This window comes from Microdochium trichocladiopsis (genome assembly GCF_020744255.1).
Source record: "Microdochium trichocladiopsis strain MPI-CAGE-CH-0230 chromosome Unknown B0I36scaffold_3, whole genome shotgun sequence".
In the NCBI taxonomy this organism is placed as follows: Eukaryota; Fungi; Ascomycota; class Sordariomycetes; order Xylariales; family Microdochiaceae; genus Microdochium; species Microdochium trichocladiopsis.
Window position 1 is genome coordinate 2,960,482 of NW_025763546.1, and position 24,060 is coordinate 2,984,541.

The 24,060-nt window shown below is 56.9% G+C and overlaps 9 protein-coding genes and 1 non-coding gene across 10 annotated transcripts; 5 read left to right on the plus strand and 5 right to left on the minus strand.

Annotated features, from left to right (window-relative positions):
• Positions 1-58: 58 nt before the first annotated feature.
• Positions 59-1,788, minus strand: B0I36DRAFT_360849 (uncharacterized protein; the record flags this gene model as incomplete). Its single annotated transcript, XM_046158395.1, has 3 exons — positions 59-1,338; positions 1,407-1,703; positions 1,761-1,788. 3 exons carry the CDS (start codon positions 1,786-1,788, stop codon positions 59-61), a joined length of 1,605 nt encoding a protein of 534 aa, XP_046015588.1.
• Positions 1,789-4,338: 2,550 nt separating this feature from the next.
• Positions 4,339-6,947, plus strand: B0I36DRAFT_318487 (WD domain-containing protein). Its single transcript, XM_046153292.1, has 10 exons — positions 4,339-4,629; positions 4,694-4,733; positions 4,812-4,888; positions 4,954-5,025; positions 5,086-5,211; positions 5,271-5,291; positions 5,362-5,523; positions 5,579-5,638; positions 5,695-5,807; positions 5,862-6,947. The coding sequence occupies exons 1-10, from the start codon at positions 4,552-4,554 to the stop codon at positions 6,700-6,702; spliced, it is 1,590 nt and encodes a 529-aa protein (XP_046015589.1). The 5' UTR covers positions 4,339-4,551; the 3' UTR covers positions 6,703-6,947.
• Positions 6,948-7,112: 165 nt separating this feature from the next.
• Positions 7,113-8,792, plus strand: B0I36DRAFT_318490 (uncharacterized protein). Its single transcript, XM_046153293.1, has 3 exons — positions 7,113-7,390; positions 7,553-8,135; positions 8,202-8,792. The coding sequence occupies exons 1-3, from the start codon at positions 7,324-7,326 to the stop codon at positions 8,449-8,451; spliced, it is 900 nt and encodes a 299-aa protein (XP_046015590.1). The 5' UTR covers positions 7,113-7,323; the 3' UTR covers positions 8,452-8,792.
• On the minus strand, positions 8,793-10,903 carry B0I36DRAFT_318494 (uncharacterized protein; the record flags this gene model as incomplete). Its single annotated transcript, XM_046153294.1, has 1 exon — positions 8,793-10,903. The coding sequence occupies exon 1, from the start codon at positions 10,586-10,588 to the stop codon at positions 8,795-8,797; it is 1,794 nt and encodes a 597-aa protein (XP_046015591.1). The 5' UTR covers positions 10,589-10,903.
• Positions 10,904-11,191: 288 nt separating this feature from the next.
• On the minus strand, positions 11,192-12,313 carry B0I36DRAFT_318496 (ETC complex I subunit conserved region-domain-containing protein). The gene is made up of 3 exons (XM_046153295.1): positions 11,621-12,313; positions 11,426-11,530; positions 11,192-11,354 (listed from the first exon to the last, which is right to left on the minus strand). The coding sequence occupies exons 1-3, from the start codon at positions 12,172-12,174 to the stop codon at positions 11,288-11,290; spliced, it is 726 nt and encodes a 241-aa protein (XP_046015592.1). The 5' UTR covers positions 12,175-12,313; the 3' UTR covers positions 11,192-11,287.
• A 360-nt stretch (positions 12,314-12,673) lies between these two features.
• On the plus strand, positions 12,674-12,745 carry B0I36DRAFT_t53. The gene has a single exon. It is a non-coding gene; the product is annotated as a tRNA-Ala (tRNA).
• A 1,170-nt stretch (positions 12,746-13,915) lies between these two features.
• B0I36DRAFT_347261 (glycoside hydrolase) lies at positions 13,916-15,378 on the plus strand (the record flags this gene model as incomplete). The annotated part of the gene is made up of 4 exons (XM_046156550.1): positions 13,916-13,997; positions 14,052-14,131; positions 14,196-14,223; positions 14,285-15,378. 4 exons carry the CDS (start codon positions 13,916-13,918, stop codon positions 15,376-15,378), a joined length of 1,284 nt encoding a protein of 427 aa, XP_046015593.1.
• A 451-nt stretch (positions 15,379-15,829) lies between these two features.
• B0I36DRAFT_347262 (pyridoxal phosphate-dependent transferase) lies at positions 15,830-17,152 on the minus strand (the record flags this gene model as incomplete). Its single annotated transcript, XM_046156551.1, has 2 exons — positions 15,830-17,024; positions 17,079-17,152. 2 exons carry the CDS (start codon positions 17,150-17,152, stop codon positions 15,830-15,832), a joined length of 1,269 nt encoding a protein of 422 aa, XP_046015594.1.
• A 358-nt stretch (positions 17,153-17,510) lies between these two features.
• Positions 17,511-19,253, plus strand: B0I36DRAFT_318499 (uncharacterized protein). Its single transcript, XM_046153296.1, has one exon. The coding sequence runs from the start codon at positions 17,829-17,831 to the stop codon at positions 19,212-19,214; it is 1,386 nt and encodes a 461-aa protein (XP_046015595.1). The 5' UTR covers positions 17,511-17,828; the 3' UTR covers positions 19,215-19,253.
• Positions 19,254-19,445: 192 nt separating this feature from the next.
• On the minus strand, positions 19,446-21,609 carry B0I36DRAFT_93505 (uncharacterized protein). Its single transcript, XM_046163610.1, has 4 exons — positions 20,935-21,609; positions 20,762-20,877; positions 20,596-20,680; positions 19,446-20,527 (listed from the first exon to the last, which is right to left on the minus strand). Exons 1-4 carry the CDS (start codon positions 21,404-21,406, stop codon positions 19,521-19,523), a joined length of 1,680 nt encoding a protein of 559 aa, XP_046015596.1. The 5' UTR covers positions 21,407-21,609; the 3' UTR covers positions 19,446-19,520.
• Between the last annotated feature and the right edge of the window lie 2,451 nt (positions 21,610-24,060).

Here is a 24,060-nt window from a genome sequence, read left to right on the forward strand (position 1 = left end):
ACGACGACGGGTCTTGTGAGGCCACGCCGTCGTTGTTGTTTGGAGCATGCCAGACAGTTCACTCCGGGCCTCGGCTATGATCCATCACATTACGAGACGTGCCTTCTTCGCCCCAGTGTGACCGAGGGCGCTGATCTTCTTCATGACGGGTGCCTGATGCCATCGAGGCAGCTGGCGGGCGGTTTATGTGCTCCTGTCCGTCGTCGTGAGTCAGCGCTCTGGCAGCGGTATGCTGCTGCATGGTAGCGTCATCGGATGTATATGGCGAGACCTCCGTGGAGCAGCCGTAAGAGGGATACTGAGACGTCATAGAGGACACGTCTGATCGTTGAGGCCGTGCAGTGAACGCAGCTTCGTCGCCCGAGCCGTGAGACCAATAATCACTCCTGCTTCTGTCCGTGCTGGACGAGGGATAACCCTCAGGCTGGGCTTCCCCACCTGGTGTTCCCTGTGAGTACTTTGCCAGGTTGCTGTTGATGCCAACAAGGGCCCATGCGAAGACGGCCACGTCTCGGATTGACTGCATGAACTGATGCATCTGGGACTCGCCCCCGGCTGCGAGCCCGTTGGAGGCTTGCTGCACATGGCCAGGGGCCACATTGGCGTTGTAGTCGGTATACATCGGAGGAGGATCATGAGGGTGGATCGGCTCGGCACCCCATGGCGCGGCGAACAGGCCGTTCTGATAGACTGGGGGTGCCTCTGGCACTTGTAGTGTCGGTATGGCCGGTCGAGCCTTCCTGAGGACTACGACCAGGCCATCGGACGTACAAGAGATGACGGCCTCCAATTCGATGTGCGGTAGGCGTCTCCGACGGGAGCGGTTACGGCGCCCGGATGCTCTTCCGTCTGGATCAGAGGTCGTGCCCATGTCGACCTCCATCGGATCGTCGATGGGTGCACCACCATCCGAGTCATCGCTGGTGCTGCTCGATTCGTCTTCCATCGTGCCCGAATTGCCATTGCCGTCAGGGAGCCCGGAGTCCTCTTCCGTCCGTGGATCTCGGAACCAAAAGCGCATGTAGGCGATCGAATCGTTGGCCTTGGCACTCTCCAGGCACCTGATGGCATCGGGCAGGCAATTGGGCGCGATGCACTCGTAGAAACTCTTGTGCTGGATCTCGTCCGGTTCAAGGCCGATAATGGATGCGATGGCAGGCGTCGAGAACATGACGGACAGAGTACGCGTGAACCTGTTGAGAATCATGGCCGCCCGCGGCTCCCGTTCCGCAGGGGGCGTGGTGAATTTGGACGAGAGGTGCTCCAACATGTTATATCTCGGATCTCTACTCGACGAGGAAAACATGCGGCGAATCTGCGGGGCCTCGATCGCACGCCCTTGACAGCAACAGTCAGTTTAGTTCCAAACCCACGGAATGCCTGAGCCCAAATGTGGAAGCACTCACTCTCGCTCTTCATGCTACGCCGGTACACACTCGTACACGCGACCAGGACATCGTGGACGATGGTAAAACAGCATTCGCAGTTGATCCATTCTCCGGAGCGTGAGATGATGCGCGCATAGTTGAGGACCGCCGCTTTATCCAGCAGAACCCCGCGGTTGTGGATCGCTTGTGCGAGAAAGACCTCGTCTGGGTGGAAGTAGTCGAAGCACGACCTGCCCTGGACCTCGTGAGGTCTCCAACCTAGGATGTCCGTGATTGAGTCTGAAACAAATAGGATATTTGCCTCGGGGCTCAGGTCTGTGTCTGGTCAGCTGGCTGGCCATCATCCGCTCCTTTGTGGGCTGGAGGACTCACTGTGGATGGTAATAAAAGTGTGCTCCATGTGTGCGAAATGGTCCAGCGGGGAAGCCTCGGTATATTTGATGAGCCGCCGTTGGGGTTTCGACGATTGCTATCGTGGTGTATATGATGAGGTTTGGGTGGGAAAAGGATTCCAACAAATCCTCTGCTCAGATTGCGTTACGCGTTGCTGCTGACAAAGGTCCACTTAGACAGTCCGCAGTAGTGTGCAAGCCAAACCGATAGCGTTGTGCCGGGCGTGAAATTCGCTGACATGTAGCGGGACGAGCGTGGAGGAATTCGCCGCAGATCAGGCTATTCTCTGCAGATATGCCTCGAGAGTGGTGACTATGGCCAAGAATTCCAAGGCACGGCCAGAGCAGCAAGCCGACGCACTCTTTGCTGGATTGACGGGCGGGACGGTGGCAATGTCTCAGGATGTAGCGAAGGACAATACGGCACCACGTGGCGATGCTCGTTAGAGGAAAGCGTTGCGATGGCCAGGCGGCAAACCGTTGACTCTGGTGGGGCAACCCACGCGAGAAGATGTTGCGAATGGCCGATGCGAGATGAGGATAGTGTATCACCGGTAGCTGGGCCGAAGATGGTGGCGGCAGCCGTTGGGATTAAGCTCTCTGGGGGGGGAACAGGGCCGTGCTTTAGTGGGCAGGCAAGTATGTAAGTTGCCTGATGACGACAATGCGGGATGGCAGTTGTGTGATGTCGAGCTAGCTGGGATGGAGTACTAGTAGGCGCGGGAGTGGCACGCTCTTAGGATGCAAATAGTAGGGTCCGCTTGCAGGAACGCAGGAACGGGCCGAGATGGAGCCAGATGGGGGCAACGTCGTCACGCTCGGCAGACCGCTCTAATAAGCTCAATTGCTGCGAGGTGTCGTGGTGGATTGATCGAGTGGAAGATGTGTGGCCAAGGGGAGTCGTCGATGGGGCGAGGGCGGAGAGAGCGCCGAAGATAAAGTCGGGCGGGCGAGGGGCCGGTGCGGAGGAACGTCATTCCATGCGCATCATGGTACAGCGGCAGTCTGGAGGGGTGCCGTTGCAGGCTGGCACTGCAACCTTAAGACATGCAGGCCTCGGCTGCTCCTGCACTGCAGCCAACGACAAGGATCCTATTTAATAACAAAGGATCGACGTCGTTGGCGCTGCCCTCGAGCACTTGCGAGAGATCAACCTTGAGAAACAAATTACGTTATACTCAAGCTGATATACAGTAATTGCTTGCGGCCAGCCAGTGCCACATGGAGACATCATGGCCTGACCAGGACCAGGACCAGGACCAGGCAGGCACTCGTCGCCAGACTCGGAACGTCTCTTGGCCGCCTGACACTTACAGCAGCTTTCAAACCCCGACGGAGCATTCGTCTCGGTCGCGCCGTGCTTCTGTGACGCATGGACCTTGGCATCTGCCCATATCCAGCCTCGGCCTGCACCATCACATAATTAGATGCCATCTTCAGCCTGTCTTTGTCTCCTCATCTGTTCATGGTGGCCGCAGCTGTGTCTTCGGGACTGCTGCAGAGCGAAAGAGGCCGGCAAGGCTACCCCGCCACTGTGCCACACTGCAGCGACAACCGTTGGCTGCATGGTGTTGAGTTGGGTTCAAAGGTTGTGAAGCTGAAGGCCTTTGCGTCTCCCTGCGTTGTGGCCACCCCCAACATGGCAGCCAGTGTCTCAGTGCTAGGAGGCTTGCCCTGCCCAGGGCAATATCTGCGCAATTGTCTCTGAGAGAACGGCGGCACCCGCTTGCATGACCGTTCAAAAGAGTGTACATACCTCGCTTGGCTGGGTGAAGAATGGCGGGACCTTCAGCCACATCATGTCTTGTCCTGTGTTCGCTTCCCACCCGGGGCTGGGTGCATCCGGACCACTCCTTGTCCTGAGGAGGGAGGCTGCCAGGTGTGCCCACTCAGCACGGCATCAGCCGTCCGTGTGTGACGCCATAAGGGCACTCTCGCCAAAGAGGCTGTAGAACATGACACGTCGTCTCCCGAGGGAGCAAATGAAGCTGGAGGCATGCAGGCAGGGTCGGCCGGAGGATATGCCTGCAAACCCCCGCCTTGGCATGCTGGCAAGGCCAGAGGGACGTTGTCTCTGACATGTCACCGCGGAACAGAGCCGGCAAGCCACGCTCGCAGCTGCAGGTGCACCGGCGGGCCAGAACCCGGGCCCTTTAGGAAGGTCGCGTCCATTTGTACAGTGCCCGTAGCTCACAGGGTCGTCTCCAGGATTACCTGGCGAGAAAAGGTCCGGCACCTCGCCTCTATGGAAGGACGCGAGGGTGGGCAGATTGGGCGAAAGGAAAGCACCCGAACCTATCGCTAAGTGATGTTTTTGCTTCTTCTGTTACAGAAAGCACAGCAGCCAGGTATAATCCATGCCGTGCAGGGTTGTCGTCCAATCCTGGAAATTCCCGAAAGCTGGTTGTTCACTTCCAGCCGGACACTGAGCCAGGACCCACCAGGCCGTCACCCCCGCCCGGAGCCGGGCCCCTGCCCTGTCTTTTGCTGCACGGCTGCGGGCCCTTACCGCCGCCGCCGCCACGCTCTCGTCACGCGTTGCTGGTCCACCGTGACAACCTGTGCCTGTCCCAACACTGGCGTGTTATTGACTTAGCAGCAAACACACACACTCACACACACACCTCTGCCCCTGGGTAATAGGCACAAGTCACCTCTGCCTGCTGCCTCTCTGAAGCTCTGCAGCAGAAACTTGCATCAAAACCCCGCTCCAACGCAGCTCCGTGGCGTGGTGTGGTCATGCCACAGCCTTGACCGTGCAGCTAGCTGCCATGGCACCAGCACTCGAAATAGCCCATGGCCACCACGATTGGGACCTCCCCCGGCTCAAAGCCTCGATCGGTTTCGAAGTAGGTTGTCTGCCCATCCTGCCCGTCATCCATTGGCCGCTCCCTAATGAGATACGACGATCAGGATGATTTCCAGTACCTGCACTCGGACGATCAGGATACCGGTGAGTCCCGCCGAGTGCCTCTCGCTGCGACCTATCATGCCGGGCCCTTGACACACCACTGACTACGATGTTGGACAGAATTCTTCGATGTCAAGTTCTATCCTTATGGGGCCCCTGACCATGACCCGATATTCGCCGCCGTCAGCAAAAAACATGTGAGCACGCCTCCGTCGTCATGTTCTCTCTCACGTTGCATTGACTGACCTGTTTGAAACGCAAGATTGTAATATACAGATTGTGCAATACATCACAGCCTCCCTATGAGCTGGTGCAGCTCATCAGGGACGATGATGTGAGTGCCCGTCTCAACAAGAGACAAAACCTTCCCCCTCAATATTAACAGGTCGGGTAGGAAGAAGCATTGAACTGCACTTGCACATGGACGAAGGATCCCGAGACAGAGATACCTTTTCTGTGTGTTGCTGGGAGGGATGCCAAGATCAAGGTGTATGATGTGATACACGGCAAGCTCGTCAGAGTACGTTGCCCGAGGATAGTCTAGGATGGAAAACTTCTCATGGCTAACAACTTGTGCAGGTTCTTGTTGGCCACGGATCTGTATGTCTGGCTCCTAATCATCATGACAGGATTCGTCAAACAATGGTAGTAGTCTGACACAACCACACAGGAGATCAACGACTTGTCGACATGTCCTACCAACTTTCTTCTAATTGCTTCAGCATCGGACGACACAACAGTGCGGATCTGGAGCCTCGACGCAGCAGACAAGGATCAGCCGTGCGTTTGTCTGCTTGCAGGAGAGGGTCATTCCTCCAGCCTCCTGACAGTGGTATGTTGAGCATGCAGATGGCTCAATTCAAGGCGTACTGCTGATGTATTTTCAGGCATTTCACAATAACGGCCGATATTTGCTCTCCGCTGGACATGACAATGTCGTTTGCATGGTGAGTCGGGGAAGGCCACAACATGAATAGCTTTACAAATCTGACTGGAGCTATAGTGGACACTCCCTGATCTACCCAAGGCATCGCGAGAGAAGCAGCCGCCAGCGCCAGTCGTGGTCCATTATCCACACTTCTTCACGTCCGAGGTCCACAGTGGCATTGTAGACTGGTACGTCCAGCGAGGCTGTGCATATCTGCTGGCAAAAGCTGACATTGGATTCAGTGTGGCTTTCTTCGGGGATCTGGTCATGTCACGGGCATGCCATGAAGACATAATAGTCCTCTGGCAGATTGACGGCTTCTCGTCTGACGACCCTCTACCGACACCACTAGAGGCGCCCACAACGAGTGATACTGAACGTCTGACACGATCCGCATTCGTTCCAACAACAGCCTCACAGTACACGCGCCTCATACAATTCCACACCCCCGGTTGTGGATTCCAGTTCTACATGCGCTTCAAAATATTCCATGACGCGAAGAAGCACCCGGTCCTTGCGTTCGGCAGTGCCCACTCGGAGATTTTCTTCTGGGACCTCGCGCGGCTTATTACTTACCACGATTTCATGGACGAGTACACGGACACTGGTAGGGACAAGACAGCGGCAGTGCAGCGCCCTTCTTGGCTACAACCGTCGAAGGCGAAAGCTAGGACCGGGCCCGACTCGTTGAGTAGAGTCAGGGAGGGAAGCGACAGGAACTCGGTAGAGTCAGGTCGGACTGGGAGCATGGATGTGGACGCTCCAGCAGCGCCGCCAGCAGGTGCAGCTGCCGCCACGAGAGGATCGGCAAACACGACAGCAGCCGCCGCAGCAGCACAAGCAGGAGAACTCGCCATTCCGCCGGAAACCCTGGCGGCGTGGGCGGCCAAATACGATACTACCCGCGTCGAGGATGCCATCAAGGCGCACTCCACCAGTAAGATCACCATCAAGGATTTTGTTGGGCGGCAGGTGGCGTGGAGCGCAGGGGGAGACTGGTGTGTGGTGGTGGGCAGCAAGAACCTGGCCATCATCTTGCAGCGGTGGGACAAGAAGGACAAGAGTGACGAGAAGAAGGCCTGATACGTATAGGGTTGTCCACGAGAATCGCAAAGTCTCTCAGAAGGAGATGGAGAGTTGACTGGCAACCTCGCCCAGGGAACGATGCCTCTAGGTGACTGGCATGGTTGCTTTATGTAAGGTCAGACGCTAGGAAATTCATGCGACGTGAGGGAACATTCTTGTTGCTGGCGACAGATCAAGAACTCGTTGCATGCTGGTGAACACGGCTGTGATAGAATGTCCAAACAATGGATTAATTGTTCGGCTACAGTGATTGAGCACAACGTGCTCAGCAACGCTAGCGCAGGCACCTACCCGACACTAGCGGGTGTGGCCCACGTCAGTATGACCAGGGGGGGCTGCCGATTGTGCTTGAGGCGACCGTGGAATATTGGGGTCCACCTCCCCGTTAAACTGCTACCTAGCTCCAGCCTGCCCAGGGCGCGCTCCATCACGGCCAACCAGCACCGACGACGACAGCTCTCACGACCCCGGCCCAGCCTTTCGAGTTCAGACGACAACTCACTCAACGTCCGAATCAGCCACAGCTGCCACCCTGCCCGGCCTTGCACGCAAGGACGACTCTTCTGCATTCAACGCAGCCATTGATCGCGACGCCCTCCAGCCAAAATACCATCCAGCATGACTTCACATCACTACAGCAATCCCTCGATCGAGGATGACGACGATCTCATTGACCCTGATGATGGTAGGCACCCCTCTTCAGCATGACAATGATAGCCAAGGCAGCCATGGACTCAGACGCCATGACGATCTGGTTGTCTAGCGCGCACAGCAGAACTATGGACCGTTGAGCTCCTCCCGTACTCGGCGCAACACGCTGGCTAACCACAAAATCCATTCCACACAGCCGACCTCAACGACTTCGACGACCCGATCGGCAACAGCTCCCAACGTCAACCCCTGACCGGCAACATGGCCTCGGGCTCGTCGTCATCGAACTCACGCCCGCTCGACCAGGGATACCTGACCTCTCGGATCCCGGGCGAGGACCGGCGCGCGCCGCAGAACACCATCGACGAAACGGTCTGGGAGACGCTGCGGCGGGACCTGCTCGCCGTTTGGTCCAAGATGCGCGAGGTGCTGTACCCCAAGTACCTCCTGGGCGGCACCATGTTCGAGTCGCCCGACTCCCTGCGCGGGGTGTACGCCAACTTGCGCTCGGGCGGCTTCAGCGGCGCGCGCGAGGAGCTCGTCGGCTTGGCGGGCCGCGTGATGGACCCGGAGAGCCTGCTCAACCAGAACAACATGAGCCCCGGCCTGCGGGACTGGGATCTCTGGGGGCCCCTCATCTTCTGCCTGCTGCTCAGCTTCTTCTTGAGCCTGAGGGCCCAGGACAATCAGAAGGATGTCGTGTTCAGTGGCGTGTTTGCCATGATTTGGATCGGCGAGGCCGTGGTTACGCTGCAGATCAAGCTGCTCGGCGGGAACATGTAAGTCTTATCGCCAGGTCGTTCCGCCTGCGAGAACGGACACCAGACTGACAGCGGCAAACACAGATCCTTTGCCCAGAGCATATGCATCATTGGTTACACCCTATTCCCCTTGGTTCTCGCGTCGCTCATGTCCGCCCTGGGCCTGCCCGTCATCCCCCGGATCCCCGTATATCTTGTCCTGGTTGCGTGGTCGCTCGCCGCGGGCGTGAGTATCCTGGGAGGCAGCGGCGTGGTGCAGAATCGCGTCGGCATCGCTGTTTACCCCCTGCTCGTGTTCTACCTCGGGCTGGGATGCTTGTGCTTCATCAGCTAGAGCTGCGGCTGGCTGGACGTTTTGAGGATGGTCAGATGACAGAGGACTTTGGTGAATCCGGGTCTGGGTGAGAGAACCATCTTGAGGTGCATGCCGATGCTCTTGACAAGATGAAAACAAGGCGCACGTTTTTTTTTCCACTGAAGAAGCGATTCATTTTACCGCAATGCCAGACATTGTGCTTGAGAAATATGTAAAACACGGCTCGTGCTATGTTGCAACTCGTTATGGCTCTTCTCATGGTGTTTTTGGAAAATGCGCACAAATTCACGGCGTAGATTGCCTATGATCTTGGTGATTTGTACCGAGATTCTCATAGGAGATATCCTGAATGTGAACCTCCTCAGTAGCCAACAGCCTCCTCCTCATCGTCATCATCCTCCCTCCTCCCGACCATTGCCACAAATACCTCCACCCACCCTTCCACAGCGACGCCCTGCCCTATGACCTTCCGAAACAAGTCCCTCGCCCGGCGCTGCTCCTGTGGCCGCATGTCCAGCGCGGCGATCTGCTCCTCCGGCTCGCGAAGGTACTTGGCCAGATGATCCATGATCTTGGCGGCTTTCCTCCTCCGCTGGGTCTGAGTCCCTGCGGCTAACCCCGTGATGCCGCCGCCGGTACCTCCACTGTTACTGCCCGTCCCCTTGCCAGGTCGAGGGACCCCCAGAGCGCGAAGGACCTTTTCCACGATCCGCGTGGGGAGATAGAGATCGCCGATGAAGATGGCCAGGTTGGCGCGCAGGCGCAAGAGCTCCGGGTGTGATGCGAAGGGCGGTGTCTCCATCGTGCGGTCCATTGCGCTGGCGACTTGCTGCGCGAGGAGCTGCGTCTGTTTGCGGATCTCGTCTGTCGCTTCCTGCCGGAATTGCCGGCGGCGCCGTCGCTGTTGGGAAGAGGAATCATGTTCGTCACCATCATCATTTTCAACGTTGAAGTTTGCGTCTTCTGAGTCTGGGCTGCCGCCGTGGCGGAGGAGGCGGCGGTCTGCATCCTCGTCGTCGTCGTCGGCGTCGTCATCGGATATCTCGCTATCTTGTGAGCCAAGCTCGCCGTCATAATCCTCGGGGTATTCCACCTCAAGCCTTTCCAAGGCTACGGCAAACTCTGTTGATATGTTGTAGACCTCGAAATTGTACAAGGCCGGATAGAAGTCCACGGCACTGACGAGGTGCGGCCGGTGCTTGTCGTAAGGGAAGTGCGCGATGAGGTGCTCAAAGTAGGATCGCACAACGTCTGCGTTCTCGGCCTTGCCCCAGCGCGCTGACGCCGCGGTCTGTCCTTCTTCTTCTTCTTCACCGGGGATTGCCGCCGTATCGGGCTCCTGGGCCGCTGCAAGGTTGACGTCTTGCTGACCACCTTCCTCCCTGTCGAGTCCTGCCTCTGGTGATGCGGATGCGGTTGAAGACCTTCTCCCTCTGTTTCCCAACGCCATAGACCTTACGTCCATTTCGTCCGGGCGTCTTTGCGACCGGGGTGTCTCCCCTTGCCGCATCAATATCTCGGCGCCGACGAGCCAGAAATTGTTGAGCTTGATATCCACATCCCTTGTCTGCGCGAGCAACCCGAAAGCACGCTTCGCACGAGAGATGTCACCATCGGCGATGCATCGGTGCACCAGGGCCGTCATGACGGCAATGTGCTTCAGCCGCGCCGTCTGCTTCTGCACGACCAGCCGCCCTCGCGCGCGACTGGCTGCGCCAGCTGCAGTCTCAGCCTCGGCCTCGGTATCGTCGTACAAGTCGACGTCCGCATCACTGCCCTTGTAGAAACTTCTGCTGTCTTCTATTGGCTGGCGGGCAGCGGCGAGCTCAGGCTGGAAGTAGATGGCGTCCGGGGGCAGCGCCTTGTGCGGAAAGCCCGGGTACAATGCGGCCGGGTTCTCATCCTCCGGGGTCAGGCCGGCGACGGCGAACTGCCGCAGGGTATCTGGGCTGTGGCTGAGCGGGTTGATCGAGTCTGAAGGCAGTCTCGAGGCCGGCTGTCCAACCGCGGAGGTGAAGACCTGCGATCCCGTGGGCGATAATGGTGATGCTGCTGCTGCGGTTGTGGCGGCCGGGGATGCACGCTTGCGCTTGCGTGCCGTGTGTATGCCCAGCCGGTATGCCGGGACCGGGACGGCGAAAGGCCCGTCGCTCATTGTGGATGTGTTTCAACTGCGGCTGCTCGGTTCCTTTCAACGTGTGGTTGTGTAGTGGGCGCAGCTGTTCACATTATGGCATTCGTTGGAGCTGTAGCACTGACGAGGCGATGGGGGATGCGGTCAGGAAAATGTCATTGGCGAGCCCAAGAAATGTGATGCATGGTCTGTTTCCACATTTGCGGATGCCCTCTTTGAGCTGATGCTGCTTGCTTTGTTCAAGGCGACAGAGGTTGGCTGTTTGGAGAAGATGTGTAAGTCGAGATGCGATTAGTGTTTGCACGCCTCCGCTGCACGAAATCTGCTGGAGGTCGGCAAGCGGGCCGGTCCGCATCACGGCCATTTTTCAGCTCCAAAGAGCGACATCTCAACACCAATTAAACCCCCATCATGCTCATTCATTTATAATGGATGTCCCCTTAATATCACTCGGAAACGTCAAGGCAAGCAGAGATTCCTCAAGCTGGGTTTCTGTTAGATATCATTACTTGACCACAAAGGATCTGGCAGCTGACCAGCAAAACGACACACTGCTGATACCGTGCCAATGATCCAAGTCAAGTTGAGCGCTTTGGTTATCAAGGCCAAAGTGAGATATGCAAATGAACAATGAATCGCTGCTTTATTTCGGCAAGCATTCCGCTTTCCGTGTCCTATGTACAGTCGCGATCCAATCTACTCATACATCCCCCCATCCGCTTAGGCAGAGTTCCGCTCAAAGTATTCCCACTGGCCCGCCGGAGGCTTCTCCTCCAGGCTCTCCCAGCTATTTCGGGTTTCATGTTAGTTCAATTTAAATTTCCACCGTCTCGCAGTCGCGGTTTGGGGACTACTTACACCTTGTTCTCCTTCATGACCTCGACGAGCTTCAGCTCGTTCTCGGCGACCTGAACCACCTCCTCAATGAGGCCGGCGCCAATCTTGGTCTCAAGCTCCTCGATCCTGGTGAGAAAATGAAACACGTTAGGTCGGCCAGCATTCCTCTTTTAGGGCTGATGCTTGATCAGGTATATCTGCTTGATTGGCGCTTACTGGTTGGCAGTCAATTGCGGCTCAGGAGTCCACTCGACCTTCTTGGGGTGCTCGAGGGACTTGGCATCGAGGTATCCGAGCTCGTAGCGCTCCTGCTCGGCGCGGAGGCCCTGGTTGCCGCGCTCGGGCGCCTCGCCATCCCACTCGATATCGCGGGGGTCCTCATCGGTCGGGTCGGAGCGGTAAAGGAAGACGTCACCGCCAGCTGTGACAGTGGACGCGTGGACGCCGTCGAGGGTGGTCTCGGCGTTGACCTCAAACTCCTCCGGGTTCTCCTGGATGATCTTGGCGGCATTGGCCGCCCACTCGTCGTATCCCGGGGGCACAGCCGCCCGGATGATGCTCAGGCGGTGCTTGGTCAGTGCCTCGATCGATTGCCGGTACACCGAGGACTCGGGGAACTCCTTGAGCTGGTCGAGCGTCTTGGAGTAGAGGTAGATCAGGCTCGACCGCGGCGAGCTGTGTGTGTAGAGGCCAGTGAGGCCGGTCGGGTTGCCGGGGGTGAGGTACCGGGCGGGCTTGACGCCCGCAAGCAGTCTGAGTGTCCGCCGCATGACTTCTAGTAGGTGTGTGTGTGTGCGCGCCGAGTCGGATTGGCCTCTGCTGTGCTGGGTCGGGTCGCAGGGCGGTCGATTGAGGTCGCTGTCCCCAGAGGTAGCTGTTCGTTGACGGTGCTTCGGGTCGGGAGCTATTATTTCATGACGAGAGTGCTGGCGTGCACCAATGAGCAGGCGCCAGTTTCCAAAGGCGGCGCCCCACTTCCTTGCTGCACGTGATTGGGACACCTCCAGATTGTCCAACGTCTGCGCCAAACGAAGTGATCCAACAGATCTTCTTGTCAACTTGGGAAAATATAATATTTTACGGGAAATTTTGTATCGCAGAATACGATACCCAGGCTTGAGCCGCTCCGTCAAGGCAATTCCTTTCTTTCATGTTGTTAGGCATGTAGGCAATCGCACCTGTCACAAGGTGGGTTCTCAGGTTCTGGCATGTATGTCTCTACGTAGTGTGTATATATACGTGTATAAAGCATTGCTCCTCCAACGACCCGGGCTTGTGGTTTAGTGGTATAATACTCCCTTAGCATGGGAGTGGTCCGGGGTTCGATTCCCCGCGAGTCCATCGCATGGAGGTTCAAACCCTCCATTATACCTTCTTTTTGCCAATTTCATCGCCTTTTCGGCAAGCGAGGCTTTGCTGTGATTTATTTGGATGCTCGAGTTGACTTTTTGGGGCAGTTCTTTTTCTCATTGGTTACCGACACTCCATGAGCGCAGGTCTCGGTGGCCGCTCCGCACGCCGGGAATTGTATCCCCCATGCTGCGGTGCTCTATTTTCGTACCCGCAACAACGCGCTTAGACGGTGGGCAAGCGCCAGGTTTACACGAAGTCTTCCACGGTGCCCTGCTGTTCTCATGCTGTGTTGTTGTCTCGCTTGGGACCATTGCCCAACAGGCGCCTAGAACACGAGCCCAGGCCCTGAACACTGCGCAGCCAATCGAGTCCACAGGCGGGAGCAGCACCCCTGACTAGCAGACCCCTGAACCGCCGCCCGCTCCCCACCTGCGAAAGCGTAGGCGCTGGCTGGCGTCGAAACATGAAACAACCTGGATTGGGCAGTCATCGACTGGTCACTAACCACCAGCGAGCGGGCCAGCCCTGGATCGCCAGGGGACGCCCGCGGCAGTCCAATGGCAAGCGTCCCCAGACCCCGGCGGATGTTTCCCGTGTTTGTTTATGCTGACAGCTCGAGAGCGGGCCCAGAAGGTCCATCACCCCAGGCTCGCTAAAGGCACAGGCGGAGGGTCGACGGCCAACCAAGTTGGTGGCAGCAGCCAGTCGCCTGAGGCCCTCGAGGTAGCGTCGTTTCGCATAGAACTGGTACGCCCTTGTGTTGGGGGGCGTGCGCCACCTGTCATGCCTTAAAGATCGCCTGTCCGCTGCTTTCTTCGTCGTCGTTCGTCTGGCCATCGCTTACTTGCCCTACCGTCTTTGTATTTCCTATCTCTTAGTTCCTCACGTTACCTGGACTCGACGTCACGGTGATTTGTTCTCTTTGACTGGTACTGGTGCCTTGTTGCTTCGCTCGTTGAGCATCACATTCTTTCACAGCCAACTGCCCATACCTGGACGACTCTCTCTTCAAGTACATTCTTTCGACACTTCTTTGTGGCCACAACATCATCTACCTTTTCTTGCAACACAGGACTGTTGTACATTACTTTCTGCATTATTGTTTTCTTCGTCAAAGAGCAAATCAACAACGTCTCTCGACTTGCCCAGCTATTCACCATGCCTCTTATCAAATCGGTCAATCCGGCTAGTGTGGTAAGCCAGTTCCTGGCTCCCAGTGCTCTCGTGCTCAACGATGTTGGTAAGTTGCCCTAGTACGCCATTAGGATTCCGATCGTACTGACCGCTACCCAAGCTTCGATCCACGGTGTGGTCAAGACCATTGCTCGTGACACCATGTCCTACTACTCGGGCAATGTCACCATGACCCCAGAGGTATGTCAAGCATTCATTTTCTCTCAAATACCGACCCTAAATGCTGACTCTATCTTATCTCTAGACGATCGCAGTCTTCCCTGCGCCTCACTGTGAGTATTCCTACATGTCTGATTATTTCCCAAGCACATGGTGTTGACACGTCATCTCCAGATTGGTGGCAAGCCGGAGCGGCATGGGGTTCCATGCTCGACTATTCGCACTACACCGGCGACTCCTCGTACGACGAGACCATCACACAGGCGCTCCTGTCCCAGGTCGGCCCGAAGCACGACTTCATGGTGCCTCTGCACTACGGCAGCGAGGGCAACGATGACCAGGCCTTCTGGAGCTTTGCCATCCTCGACGCCGCGGAGCGCAACTTCCCGCAGCCCGACGACAGCATTCCGCCCTGGCTCACCATCGCCGAGAACATCTGGAACACGATGGCCCCGCGGTGGGACATGTCGAGCTGCGGCGGCGGCCTCAACTGGCAGATCTTTCCCGACAACCCGAACGGCATGAACTACAAGAATTCCGTCGCCAACGGCGGTTTCTTCCTGATGTCGGCTCGCCTGGCCCGTGCTACCGGCAACCAGACGTACGTGGACTGGGCGAACAAGGTGTACGACTGGTCCGCCAAGATCGGCCTCATCGACGCCCAGTACAACGTCTACGACGGCGCCGGGGCCAACAAGCAGTGTACCGACACCAATCAGGTCCGCTTTACCTACACACAGGGCATCTACACGTACGGCGCAGCCGTGATGAATGACGTCACCGGCGGCTCTGGACCCTGGGGTGACCGCACACAAGGTCTGCTCAACGCCGCGAAGATATACTTTGGCGGACCCAACAACGTCGCGCCGAACGTCATGTGGGAGCCTGCCTGTGAGGCTGCCGGGGTCTGTAACTACGACATGACGAGCTTTAAGGCTTATATGTCGCGATTCCTGTGGAATACGGCGCAGATGATGCCATCAACACGTCCAGCGGTTGAGGCTTTGCTGAAGCCCAGCGCGATGGCGGCGGCGAAGGCCTGTGCGGGTGGTGATAGCGGGACCGCGTGCGGACACAAGTGGTACACTGGCGGGTTCGACGGGCAGACGGGGCTCGGGGAGCAGATGACTGCCCTCGAGACGATCCAGGGTCTTTTGTCTGGCAGTGCGGCGCCGCCGCTCAAGGCTGGGCAGATCAAGCATGTCAAGGGGACTCGGCCGCCACCTCCACAGCCGAGCGGGACAGAGGGCAAGTTGACCAGGATTTGAGACGAAGGGCTGGTCTGGTTTTGATTAGAAATCTTTGTTAATTTCACTCCTGAGCAATTTTGGGACGTGCATAGATGCGGTAGTGTCACTAGACTAGAGGTGTGCGAAAAGTTGCCTTTGATAACGGGATAATTCGAGAAATGATATCATAAAGCACTGTTCTCAGTGTCAACGGCAGATAAGCTCGAGTGATGATGCTGCGTAGTGATTGTAGGTTCGGGATTTTATTTCCTTTTTGCCCGTTAATAAAGGAGGGACACTGCAGCTCAGATAGTTGTTGTCACACTCAATCGGACTACAGACTCGGAATCTGCTGTCCGAAGATGCAGGGATTCCGGTCAAGGTGATTGGAAAAGGAAAGCATGGAGCGTGGCGGTCTAAAAGACGTGTGCCTGTCAATATCTATGAACATCCAGCCTTTCTATATGTGCTTGCAAGTGTATCTTTCCATCTATGCCACGACGCTGCTGGCCGCGATCTCCTTCTTCTCCTCGTCCTTGGCAGCAGCAGCAGCGGCACCACCCTGCCCATTCACCTCGGCCAGCGTCCTCCGCAGCGATTCGAGAAATCTGGTGACCTCTTCCTCCGTGCCGACCGTGATCCGCAGGCAGCCCAGGCAGCCGTGCTCCTTGCCCCTGAACCGCACCACGACGCCCTTGTCCTCGGCCAGCGTCTCGTACACCTTGAGGGCGGTCACGTTGTCCGGCTGGCCCTGCGCGTCCAGGATCTCGTACAGCAAGAAGTTGCTCTCCGTGCCGCCCATCAGCTTCCCTACGCCGGGGATCTTGGGCAGCTCCGCAATCAGCCTGTCGCGCTGGGCCACGATCTTGGCGAGGTTGGCGCGCATCGTGGCGAGCCCCTGCTCGGAGACGGCATACGAGGCGAGCGCGCTCGTCGGGCTCGAGATGTTGTACGGGGCCTTGAGGCTGTTGAGCAGGCGGGCGATCGGGGGCGAGGTGAAGGCCGCGCCGAGGCGGATGCCCGCGAGCCCAAAGGCCTTGGAGAGGGTCTGCATGACGACGAGGTTGGGCCACTCGGCGACCCATTCGGCCAGGGAGGCGCCGTCGGGCGAGAAGTCGATGTACGCCTCGTCGAGGACCACGATGCCGTTCCACGTCGGGTGCTCGAGCACCCTGCGCACGTCCTCCTTGGCCAGCAGGCTTCCCGTCGGGTTGCCGGGGGAGCAGAGGTAGACGAGCTTGATGTCCTTCTCGTTGGACAGGGCGGCGAGTACCGCGTCCGTGTCGAGCGCGAAGGTGGGCGCGGGGAGCAAGGGGACCTTGTGAATGCTGATGTCGTTGACCTGCGCCGAGACGGCGTACATGCCGTACGTGGGCGGGCAGGTGAGGATGCGGTCCTTGCCGGGGACGCAGAAGCAGCGGAGGAGGGCGTCGATGGCCTCGTCGCTGCCCACGCCGACAAAGAGGTTGTCTGGCGTGATGGCCTTGGGGGTGTGGTGGTGGGTGTTGCGCAGGTTGCACAGGAGCTGCTTCAGGTCGTGCTGGTGCGGGTCTGGATACCGGTGAAGGCCCAGCAGGTCAATCTGGGGGCCCGACGACGAGGAGGGCATGCTGGCTGGCAGAGATGGCCCGTAGGCGTTCTCATTGGCGTCGAGCAGGACATTGGTGCCGTTGTCCTTGTAGTCGCTGTCCGCGGTGTCAGTATTGTGTCAAGAACTCTGAGATGTGGAGGAAACCCACTCTCTAGCACAGCGATACGGCTCGAGAGTCAGTATGTTTGGCCGAGCGCATGTCTCGAGGTTGAAAGGTGACATGGTGTATGATTGCCGTTGTACCTGTGTCCGTTTTTGAGGTGTGGAGGGGTACGAATGGACAGATACAAATACACAACTCGAGAGTCCTTTCTTTATACCAGGCTTCGAGGTGGTGATTGCAAACACGCCAATCGATATAGGCCTCACTCGATCAACTGCACAGGCTCCAGATTGCCAAGAATTGACTCAGCTCGTGGGCGGCAGGCCGGCTGGGGAGTCACTCCAGGGGGGGTGGCGTGCATGCCGGCTCCGGAGCCGGCCCTGGTGGTGACAAAATTGCTGCCCCGCTCCGGCGCCGATGGAGGAAATTGGGACACCACACAGATCTCGCAAAGATTCCGTGCAAAAAACAGCCGTGTACAATTCGGACAGTCCGCAGGGACGATTGCCGACCAACATGTGGGGGCCAGGAACCACATTGTTTTTGGGGTTGGGACATCACGCATGGCAAAGTGATCGACAGCCTGGATCTGTGTCGATTTTTAGCAGACTGGCAGCCTCTCATCTTGAGCATGTCCCAGCCAGCTCAGGAACAGGTTTGTTGACACAACTTTCTTATAAGTGCAGGCAAAGACGCTCAAATATCCTCTACCGAAAACATCAAGTTTTCTCGCCACTGAACTGGTCCTGCAAGTGAGAGACAGGCCTGAAGGGAGCAGCCTTGGGAAACTAAAAAATGGTCCAGTTACAAGAGGTCAGCAACGAGATGGCAGACCGCCTGAAGGCGATTGAAAAGGAACACGAGAAAAAGACAAACGATGCTGCCTCAACACCAGGTCAGCCAGCAACAGGAGATTCCGCCGCCGCCTCAAGCACCAAGCATGGCCCCATACCAGCACCGGGTCCGCCAGGTCTGGCAGACGTCATGATGGGCGCGCTCCCCTCGATGCCCCCGGCCCGGACAGCATTTGGCGAGAAGAAGACTGTCGACGAAGTAGCCGCCGAGCTGAAGAAGTCGCCCTTTTTCATGACGGAGCTCGAGGAGAACGACGAGACGGAGGCGTTCAAGGCGCTTGCGTACGAGGGCACGCCCCTCGAGAACGCTGGCGAGTTCAAGCACCAAGGCAACGAGTGCTTCAAGGCAAAGCGCTGGTTCGACGCAAAGGAGTTCTACACAAAGGGCGTCTTGATCCTCGCGGCCGAGGAGCGGAAGCGGAAACCCGGAGCAGAGGGGGGTGGGTGGAAACTCAGCGACGACGAGCGGCAGCAAGCCGTCGACGAGAAGTGGGCCGAGACAACAGACGAGGACATTGCAAACGCCACCGTTGCCAAGCAGAAACAGCTCCTCGAGCAGCTCTACGGCAACCGCGCGGCATGCCACCTCGAGCTCAAGAACTACCGGAGCTGCTGGCTCGACGGCGCTGCCGCACTGCGCCTCAACGACAAGAACGTCAAGGCGTACTACCGCTCCGCGCGGGCGTTTCTTGCCGTCGACAGGATCCCGGAGGCTGACGACGCGTGTGCCCGCGGGCTGGAGATTGACGGGAACAATGCCTCGCTCAAGGCAGTTGCGCGGGACATTATCAAGCGCAACGAGCAGGTCACGGCCAAGGCGCGCAAGGAGGCGGAGCGGGAGGCCCGGGAGAAGCGCCGCGCGACGCTGCTCCAGGCGGCCCTCAAGGCGCGGAACATCCCGACCCGCGAGACGGCGCAGCCGCCCGAGATGGAGGACGCCAAGCTCGAGCTCGTCCCGGACCCGGATGATCCCCGGAGCAGCCTGAGCTTCCCGACCGTGCTCCTGTACCCTGTACACCTGCAGAGCGACTTCATCAAGGCGTTCAATGAGATGCAGTCGGTCGGCGACCACCTCGAGTACATCTTCCCGCTGCCGTGGGACCAGGAGGGGAAATACACCAGTGCCGGCGTTGAGTGTTATATGGAGACGATGGCGGGCGGGCTGATCAAGGTAGGCAAGAAGTTGCCACTACTCAAGATCTTGGGCTCAGGCAAGGTGGAGGTTGTGGACGAAGTTGTGAGGATATTTGTGGTGCCCAAGGCTGATGCCACCGCTTGGGTTGCCGAATTCAAAAGCAAGAAGGCAGCCGAGAGGGGCGGATCATAGCTATAGCTTCAGCACAAATAAATGAATATCCAAGTCAAATCTTTACAGAAACTCTGGCAGTGAGCTGGTGCATATTTCAATGCCAACGCTGAGGTCCGCAGGCTATGATAGACTCAAGCTTTCTTCTCTGTTACTAGCACAGAATGACTCTTGTTAAACACGGTGCAGCTGACTACGTGAACTACGCGAGAATCCTCCAACCAAACCATACGAAGACCAAGATGCTATAATGTTACAAGCTATTAAACCCTCCTCCGCCACGGACCAATAGTTTCGATCCGACTATTACTTCTCTTGGCGGACCAATCAGTCCGCATCTCTTTTCCGCCGCTTGTCTGGCCGAGATTCGTCCTCAGAACCCCTCAAATCCAGCAGTGCTCTAGCCAGATCTCGAGTCTGCGTTGTATCCAGTCTGCGCTCGTGCTCGTCAGGGGGCAACAAGGTTGCTGCAGGAGGCAGGGACTCTTTTTGGGGTTCTGCCTGACGAGTTTTTGGAGAGCCTCGTGTAGAGACTGGTGTTGGAGAAGCTTCCGAGCAGGTCGAGGACGGGTATGATGAGTCAGGTGGAGAGAAGTAGTCCTGGAAACCAGTGCTACGAGACGCACAGTTGGAACGAGAGGAACAATCTACAGTGTCTTCGTTCCCCACAGATATGTCATCGATCTTGCGCTTGCAAGATGGGCTCAAATAAGCACCGTGGTGCGTAGTATGGTCTAATGATGTTGAATAGCGCAGTCGCTCATCAGGGAATCGCGCGCTGATCCTCGGCCATGGTCTCGTGCTCCGTGGGGAGACCGGAGCAGAGTCAGGTGCTCTAGCGACTCTATTGCCATAGGCGGAAGAAAGGGGGGAGCTGTGTATCGAGAACTCTGGAGACCTGATAAAACGCGTTTCGGGGGAGGGATAGTATGCACGGGAGGAGGGGGTGGGCAGCGAGGTTCGTGCCAGCTCAAGATCCTGGGATGATGGAAAACCAGGATCACGATGAGTAGAGTATGGTACTGATGGTCGCAAATGTACCGTGATCGTCTCGCGTGCTTCTGAAGGCGCTGGTCGAGAGCTTGGGACTGCGAGGATTGGTTGAGGAACATTATTTTCTCTCAACTTGCCGTAGCGCTGACGAAACATCTCCGACTCTCTCGTGGCCGCGTGTACTATGACTGGATCGATTTTCATGTAGCCAAATGCCTCCGAGCTCGGCGGAAGGCAAGATGCTGGAAAATCCATGCCGAATACGGGAATCAGTGCTGGCGCTATGCTGTGACAGAATGTCGCACAAATGGCCCTCGCGCAAGCATAAGGCATCCAGTATCCTATGGGTTGGGTGATCAGCCTAAGCTACAAGCACTGAGAACATAGCAAAACAATGAGGCAAACCAACCTTGAGCGACGATGGATCCTCCCGTTATGCTGTGGGTGATATCCTTCAAACCTGGATTGAGATTGAGCATTTTGCCAGGAACAGTCTGCCGATTCAGTCAGTCAAGCCCTGCTTGTCCATTTCTGGTCTGCTACCACTTTCGCTCTCTGCTGAATGCGAAACGTACCTTGGCATATCCATGGCACTTGAAGAAGGGGGTAATCCGAACCAAGCCGATGTTGTAGTCCCACATGACTGTGTATACGCTTCCAGATTTGGGACATGTGAAATCGTATTGGAACACTGCAGACTAAAGTGAGCACACTGTCCAAGAGCGACCTACAATAGCAAGGGCCATACCTTCAATGCTTTCGCGGCCAGTTTTCAGCTGAAAGTCCTTCTTGTCGCTGTTGTATGGGATGTGCCTGCTTGTACTTTTGATTCTGCCCAGAGTGGTGATGCAGAAAGGAAGCAGCTGGCGCACCACCGCACTATCAAGGTCCTCAAATGGTGGGAAATTGACGTCTCCCGTGAGTTTGTTCGTCCGCGGTATATCAAGGGTCCTTTTACCAGTGTTTCGATTTGCCAGTGCAATATGGTGTAAGGATCGTTTCGTGTGTTGATGGTCAGTAGTTGAAGAAAAGCCCGAGGTGACAGAGTTCCTTTCCTCTTTGGGTCCTAGGGTCGTATTGAGAATATAATCAATTTTCATCCTCAGGTCCGTTGGGCGCCTGGGCCAGGGGTTCCGAGCTGGATGCATCTTGTGATTCTGCAATGTGTCTGTCCGGTCCTCTGAGTTACAACCACTGCCCTGGCGGAAGGATGCTTTCATGCTTCAACCAGCCTGCTTTATATCCACGACAGAGAGGTTCACGGGATTCGAGTGATTGTAAAGGTCAGCGGAATCGCGTCCCTGTTGCCTCCATGAACGGTGATCGAAGGGTCGTTTCGGACAAGTCCACGCTGTGTTTGACCTTGCCTCGAACGTCGAGTGATGGCTTTCAGTATACTTGATGCTCAAGTAGTCTGGCCGTTTGTAAGTCGACTGTTCTGGAAACGAGCCAGAGTTCACCGCTTCAGCGTCGCAGCCGCTTGCCGCAGAAACAACGGAGCTCTAGGTGAGAACGGCTGCAACGATCCCGCTATGGGCCCAGAGTGTGCCGCGCTTAAGAAGGTGGCAGCAGCCGCCTAGACTTGCATCCACGCTGACACATGTGAGGCCTGCTGGTATTTCTTGCCTAGGAGGCCTGTGCAGTGCTCTGTTCGGTGCATTGCGTTTCTCCCTCAGGACGCCGGTCATGAGAAGAAAGGCAAATACACAGAACAAACCGCGGATACGAGGGAAACATCATGACCAGACTCGTTTCATCTGGCCGTCCGTCCCAGAAGCAGTGTTCACCCAATCCGGACAAGACAGCCGATCTGGCAACGCACGTCGGGCGTGGAAGCTGGACTCGTCTGCTTGACAGAGGGGAGTCTGGCAGCATCCTAACAATGAATTTGGAGCACATTTCGTGGCTCCGGATATTTGATAGACGCCGCGTGTCCGTATAACAGTCGGCCGTCAAGGAGCGGCAGCGTGCATGAGCTGCCGGGGGAAGAGCTTGGGGCCTCGCCAGAACAGCTGCTCGAAAGCTACAGCGTCCGTTAGATCGATGAGGACACACGTGTTCTGACTCGGCGCAAGTATGCTCCTGGTATTTTGAAACTGGGAGAGCGTTGGCCGTGCAGCCAATCTGTGCTACGAGGCTTTGCACTCAGTCTTGATGTCGCAAATCTGGCAACGGTGGGAGCTGGCGAAGGAATCTCCGGTGAGATGTGCTCCCATGTCAATCACCATTCCCTGCTCCACAACAGCTGTCAATAGGCGGATATTAAGAAACCATACGTAAGTTTAAGGGGTTGGATTCCAAAAGGCTCGCGTTACTCAATAGTCGGCATGCCAGATGAAAAGCTTGCCTGTCTGCCAAACTGCCCAATGCCTCCTCCGTCCTATTAAGACAATCCCTGGCAGATATCGCCACAGCCAGGAGAGCGTGAATTTTGGGAGACCAAGGAATAGACTCGTTGAAGAGCCAAGTTATGGGGACCTTTGCTGCACCCGTCCTTTGGTGTCCTTCCGCCAACGTGCATCTGGCAGATAGGTTGCACACGAGCATGCAGAAACGTGCATCTCGAGTCAACCCCCCCTTCTTGAGGCTTTGGCCAGGGTGTTACTGAACTGTCCTGGCTGCAGGCTGCCGCCATGAGCAGTCGGCGGTTTCTTGAGCGTATCAAAAGCGTCCGGATCGGGCGAGTTGCGTTTGTACACAATCATATAGTGAACAGGCCAATGCAACACAAAATCCCTTGTGCCAGGCCAGAGCTTCTGGTCCTGGTGGCATGTGCCTCCTTCAGGTTGCCGGCGCTTGGACTGCACTGGTTACGCGTACCAAGGGGGCCAGGACCCTCCACTGTCGTGTCTGTAGCCGCAACTGTCCTAGGAAGAGTTTGGTGAGGTTGACGATATGGTCGAAGCCGAGACTGTTGTGAGTTCGAGCCAATCAAGGGCTCAGCGAGGTGGCCGTGATGATGCCTTATTACGAACCTCCATTGGCAGTCATCGTTCCACTTGTTTGCGGGCAAGCGGTCCCGTAGTGTGACCACGGGAAGGTGAGGCATGGAGAGGGGGCCACTCAAGCACAGACGGACACACGGAGATCTGGATTCTTTCAATCCGTATCACCTGTGGCAGCCAGCACACTCTGCTGCGCACAGCTTTGTCCACACAACAACCATGGTGTGTCGTGCAAGGCTCTCAGTGCGGAGAAATAACACCAATGGTGGATTTGACACGGCGGGAAGCCATGTGGCAATCTTTGTGGCACATCATGGCGTGGTGAAAGCAGTGCCGTGCTTCTGCATCTCATTTCCATGTGGTGGAGTTGCTCTGATCGGTCAAGATCAAGTTTGGTAGATGGCCATGATGTCAGTGACGAGGGAGATGAGTGATTGCCTCAGTGGTTCAGCATGAACTCTCGCTAGATTGCTTCGCGTATAGTTGGGTCTACGGATACGGTCCCTAGGCCACCTGGCTTTTGTGTATCCTCCGCTCATGGCGGGTTGCTGAAAGTTCCCATCGACAGTGGGTGTCAGTGTACGTAGCTAAGAAGGGAGGAGCTCTGTCTGGGCTTGGAGCGTAGGATGATGGAGGGTTGGAATTGAGATACAGAACATGCTGGCCATGACCGAGAGAAGGAGGAGCGAGATGAAGCAAACCGCACGAAGACGTGTTCACCCGTGGCGATGACCTGGGAGACTGGTGTAGATGTCACAAACACTGGCTGAAGACTGGATGCTTCCAGCTCCAGGCTTGCAGATTGGTGAGACCTCCCTCCCTCTGACTTGGTAACTGTTTGGCGGTTGCTCTGCCTCTCAGCCACAACAGCACAGCAGATGGAGTGGCTGTGAGGCTGGTTCTGTCATCGTTGATACATCACAAGGTTG

What these genes read in the sequence shown, in the direction of transcription:
- B0I36DRAFT_318499 (XM_046153296.1), top strand. Translation starts at nt 17,829, where the DNA reads ATGGTCCAGTTACAAGAGGTCAGCAACGAGATGGCAGACCGCCTGAAG.
- B0I36DRAFT_318496 (XM_046153295.1), bottom strand. Translation starts at nt 12,174, where the DNA reads ATGCGGCGGACACTCAGACTGCTTGCGGGCGTCAAGCCCGCCCGGTAC. An exon ending in CCGCAATTGACTGCCAACCA is followed by an intron (nt 11,531 to 11,620) that starts GTAAGCGCCAAT and finishes TTTTCTCACCAG; the next exon opens with GATCGAGGAGCTTGAGACCA. An exon ending in GTCATGAAGGAGAACAAGGT is followed by an intron (nt 11,355 to 11,425) that starts GTAAGTAGTCCC and finishes AACCCGAAATAG; the next exon opens with CTGGGAGAGCCTGGAGGAGA.
- B0I36DRAFT_93505 (XM_046163610.1), bottom strand. Translation starts at nt 21,406, where the DNA reads ATGAAAGCATCCTTCCGCCAGGGCAGTGGTTGTAACTCAGAGGACCGG. An exon ending in TGGCCGCGAAAGCATTGAAG is followed by an intron (nt 20,878 to 20,934) that starts GTATGGCCCTTG and finishes TTTAGTCTGCAG; the next exon opens with TGTTCCAATACGATTTCACA. An exon ending in AGGATCCATCGTCGCTCAAG is followed by an intron (nt 20,528 to 20,595) that starts GTTGGTTTGCCT and finishes CCCAACCCATAG; the next exon opens with GATACTGGATGCCTTATGCT.
- B0I36DRAFT_318487 (XM_046153292.1), top strand. Translation starts at nt 4,552, where the DNA reads ATGGCACCAGCACTCGAAATAGCCCATGGCCACCACGATTGGGACCTC. An exon ending in TTCTTGTTGGCCACGGATCT is followed by an intron (nt 5,292 to 5,361) that starts GTATGTCTGGCT and finishes ACAACCACACAG; the next exon opens with GAGATCAACGACTTGTCGAC. An exon ending in CACAGTGGCATTGTAGACTG is followed by an intron (nt 5,808 to 5,861) that starts GTACGTCCAGCG and finishes CATTGGATTCAG; the next exon opens with TGTGGCTTTCTTCGGGGATC.
- B0I36DRAFT_318490 (XM_046153293.1), top strand. Translation starts at nt 7,324, where the DNA reads ATGACTTCACATCACTACAGCAATCCCTCGATCGAGGATGACGACGAT. An exon ending in TCTCATTGACCCTGATGATG is followed by an intron (nt 7,391 to 7,552) that starts GTAGGCACCCCT and finishes CATTCCACACAG; the next exon opens with CCGACCTCAACGACTTCGAC. An exon ending in AAGCTGCTCGGCGGGAACAT is followed by an intron (nt 8,136 to 8,201) that starts GTAAGTCTTATC and finishes CGGCAAACACAG; the next exon opens with ATCCTTTGCCCAGAGCATAT.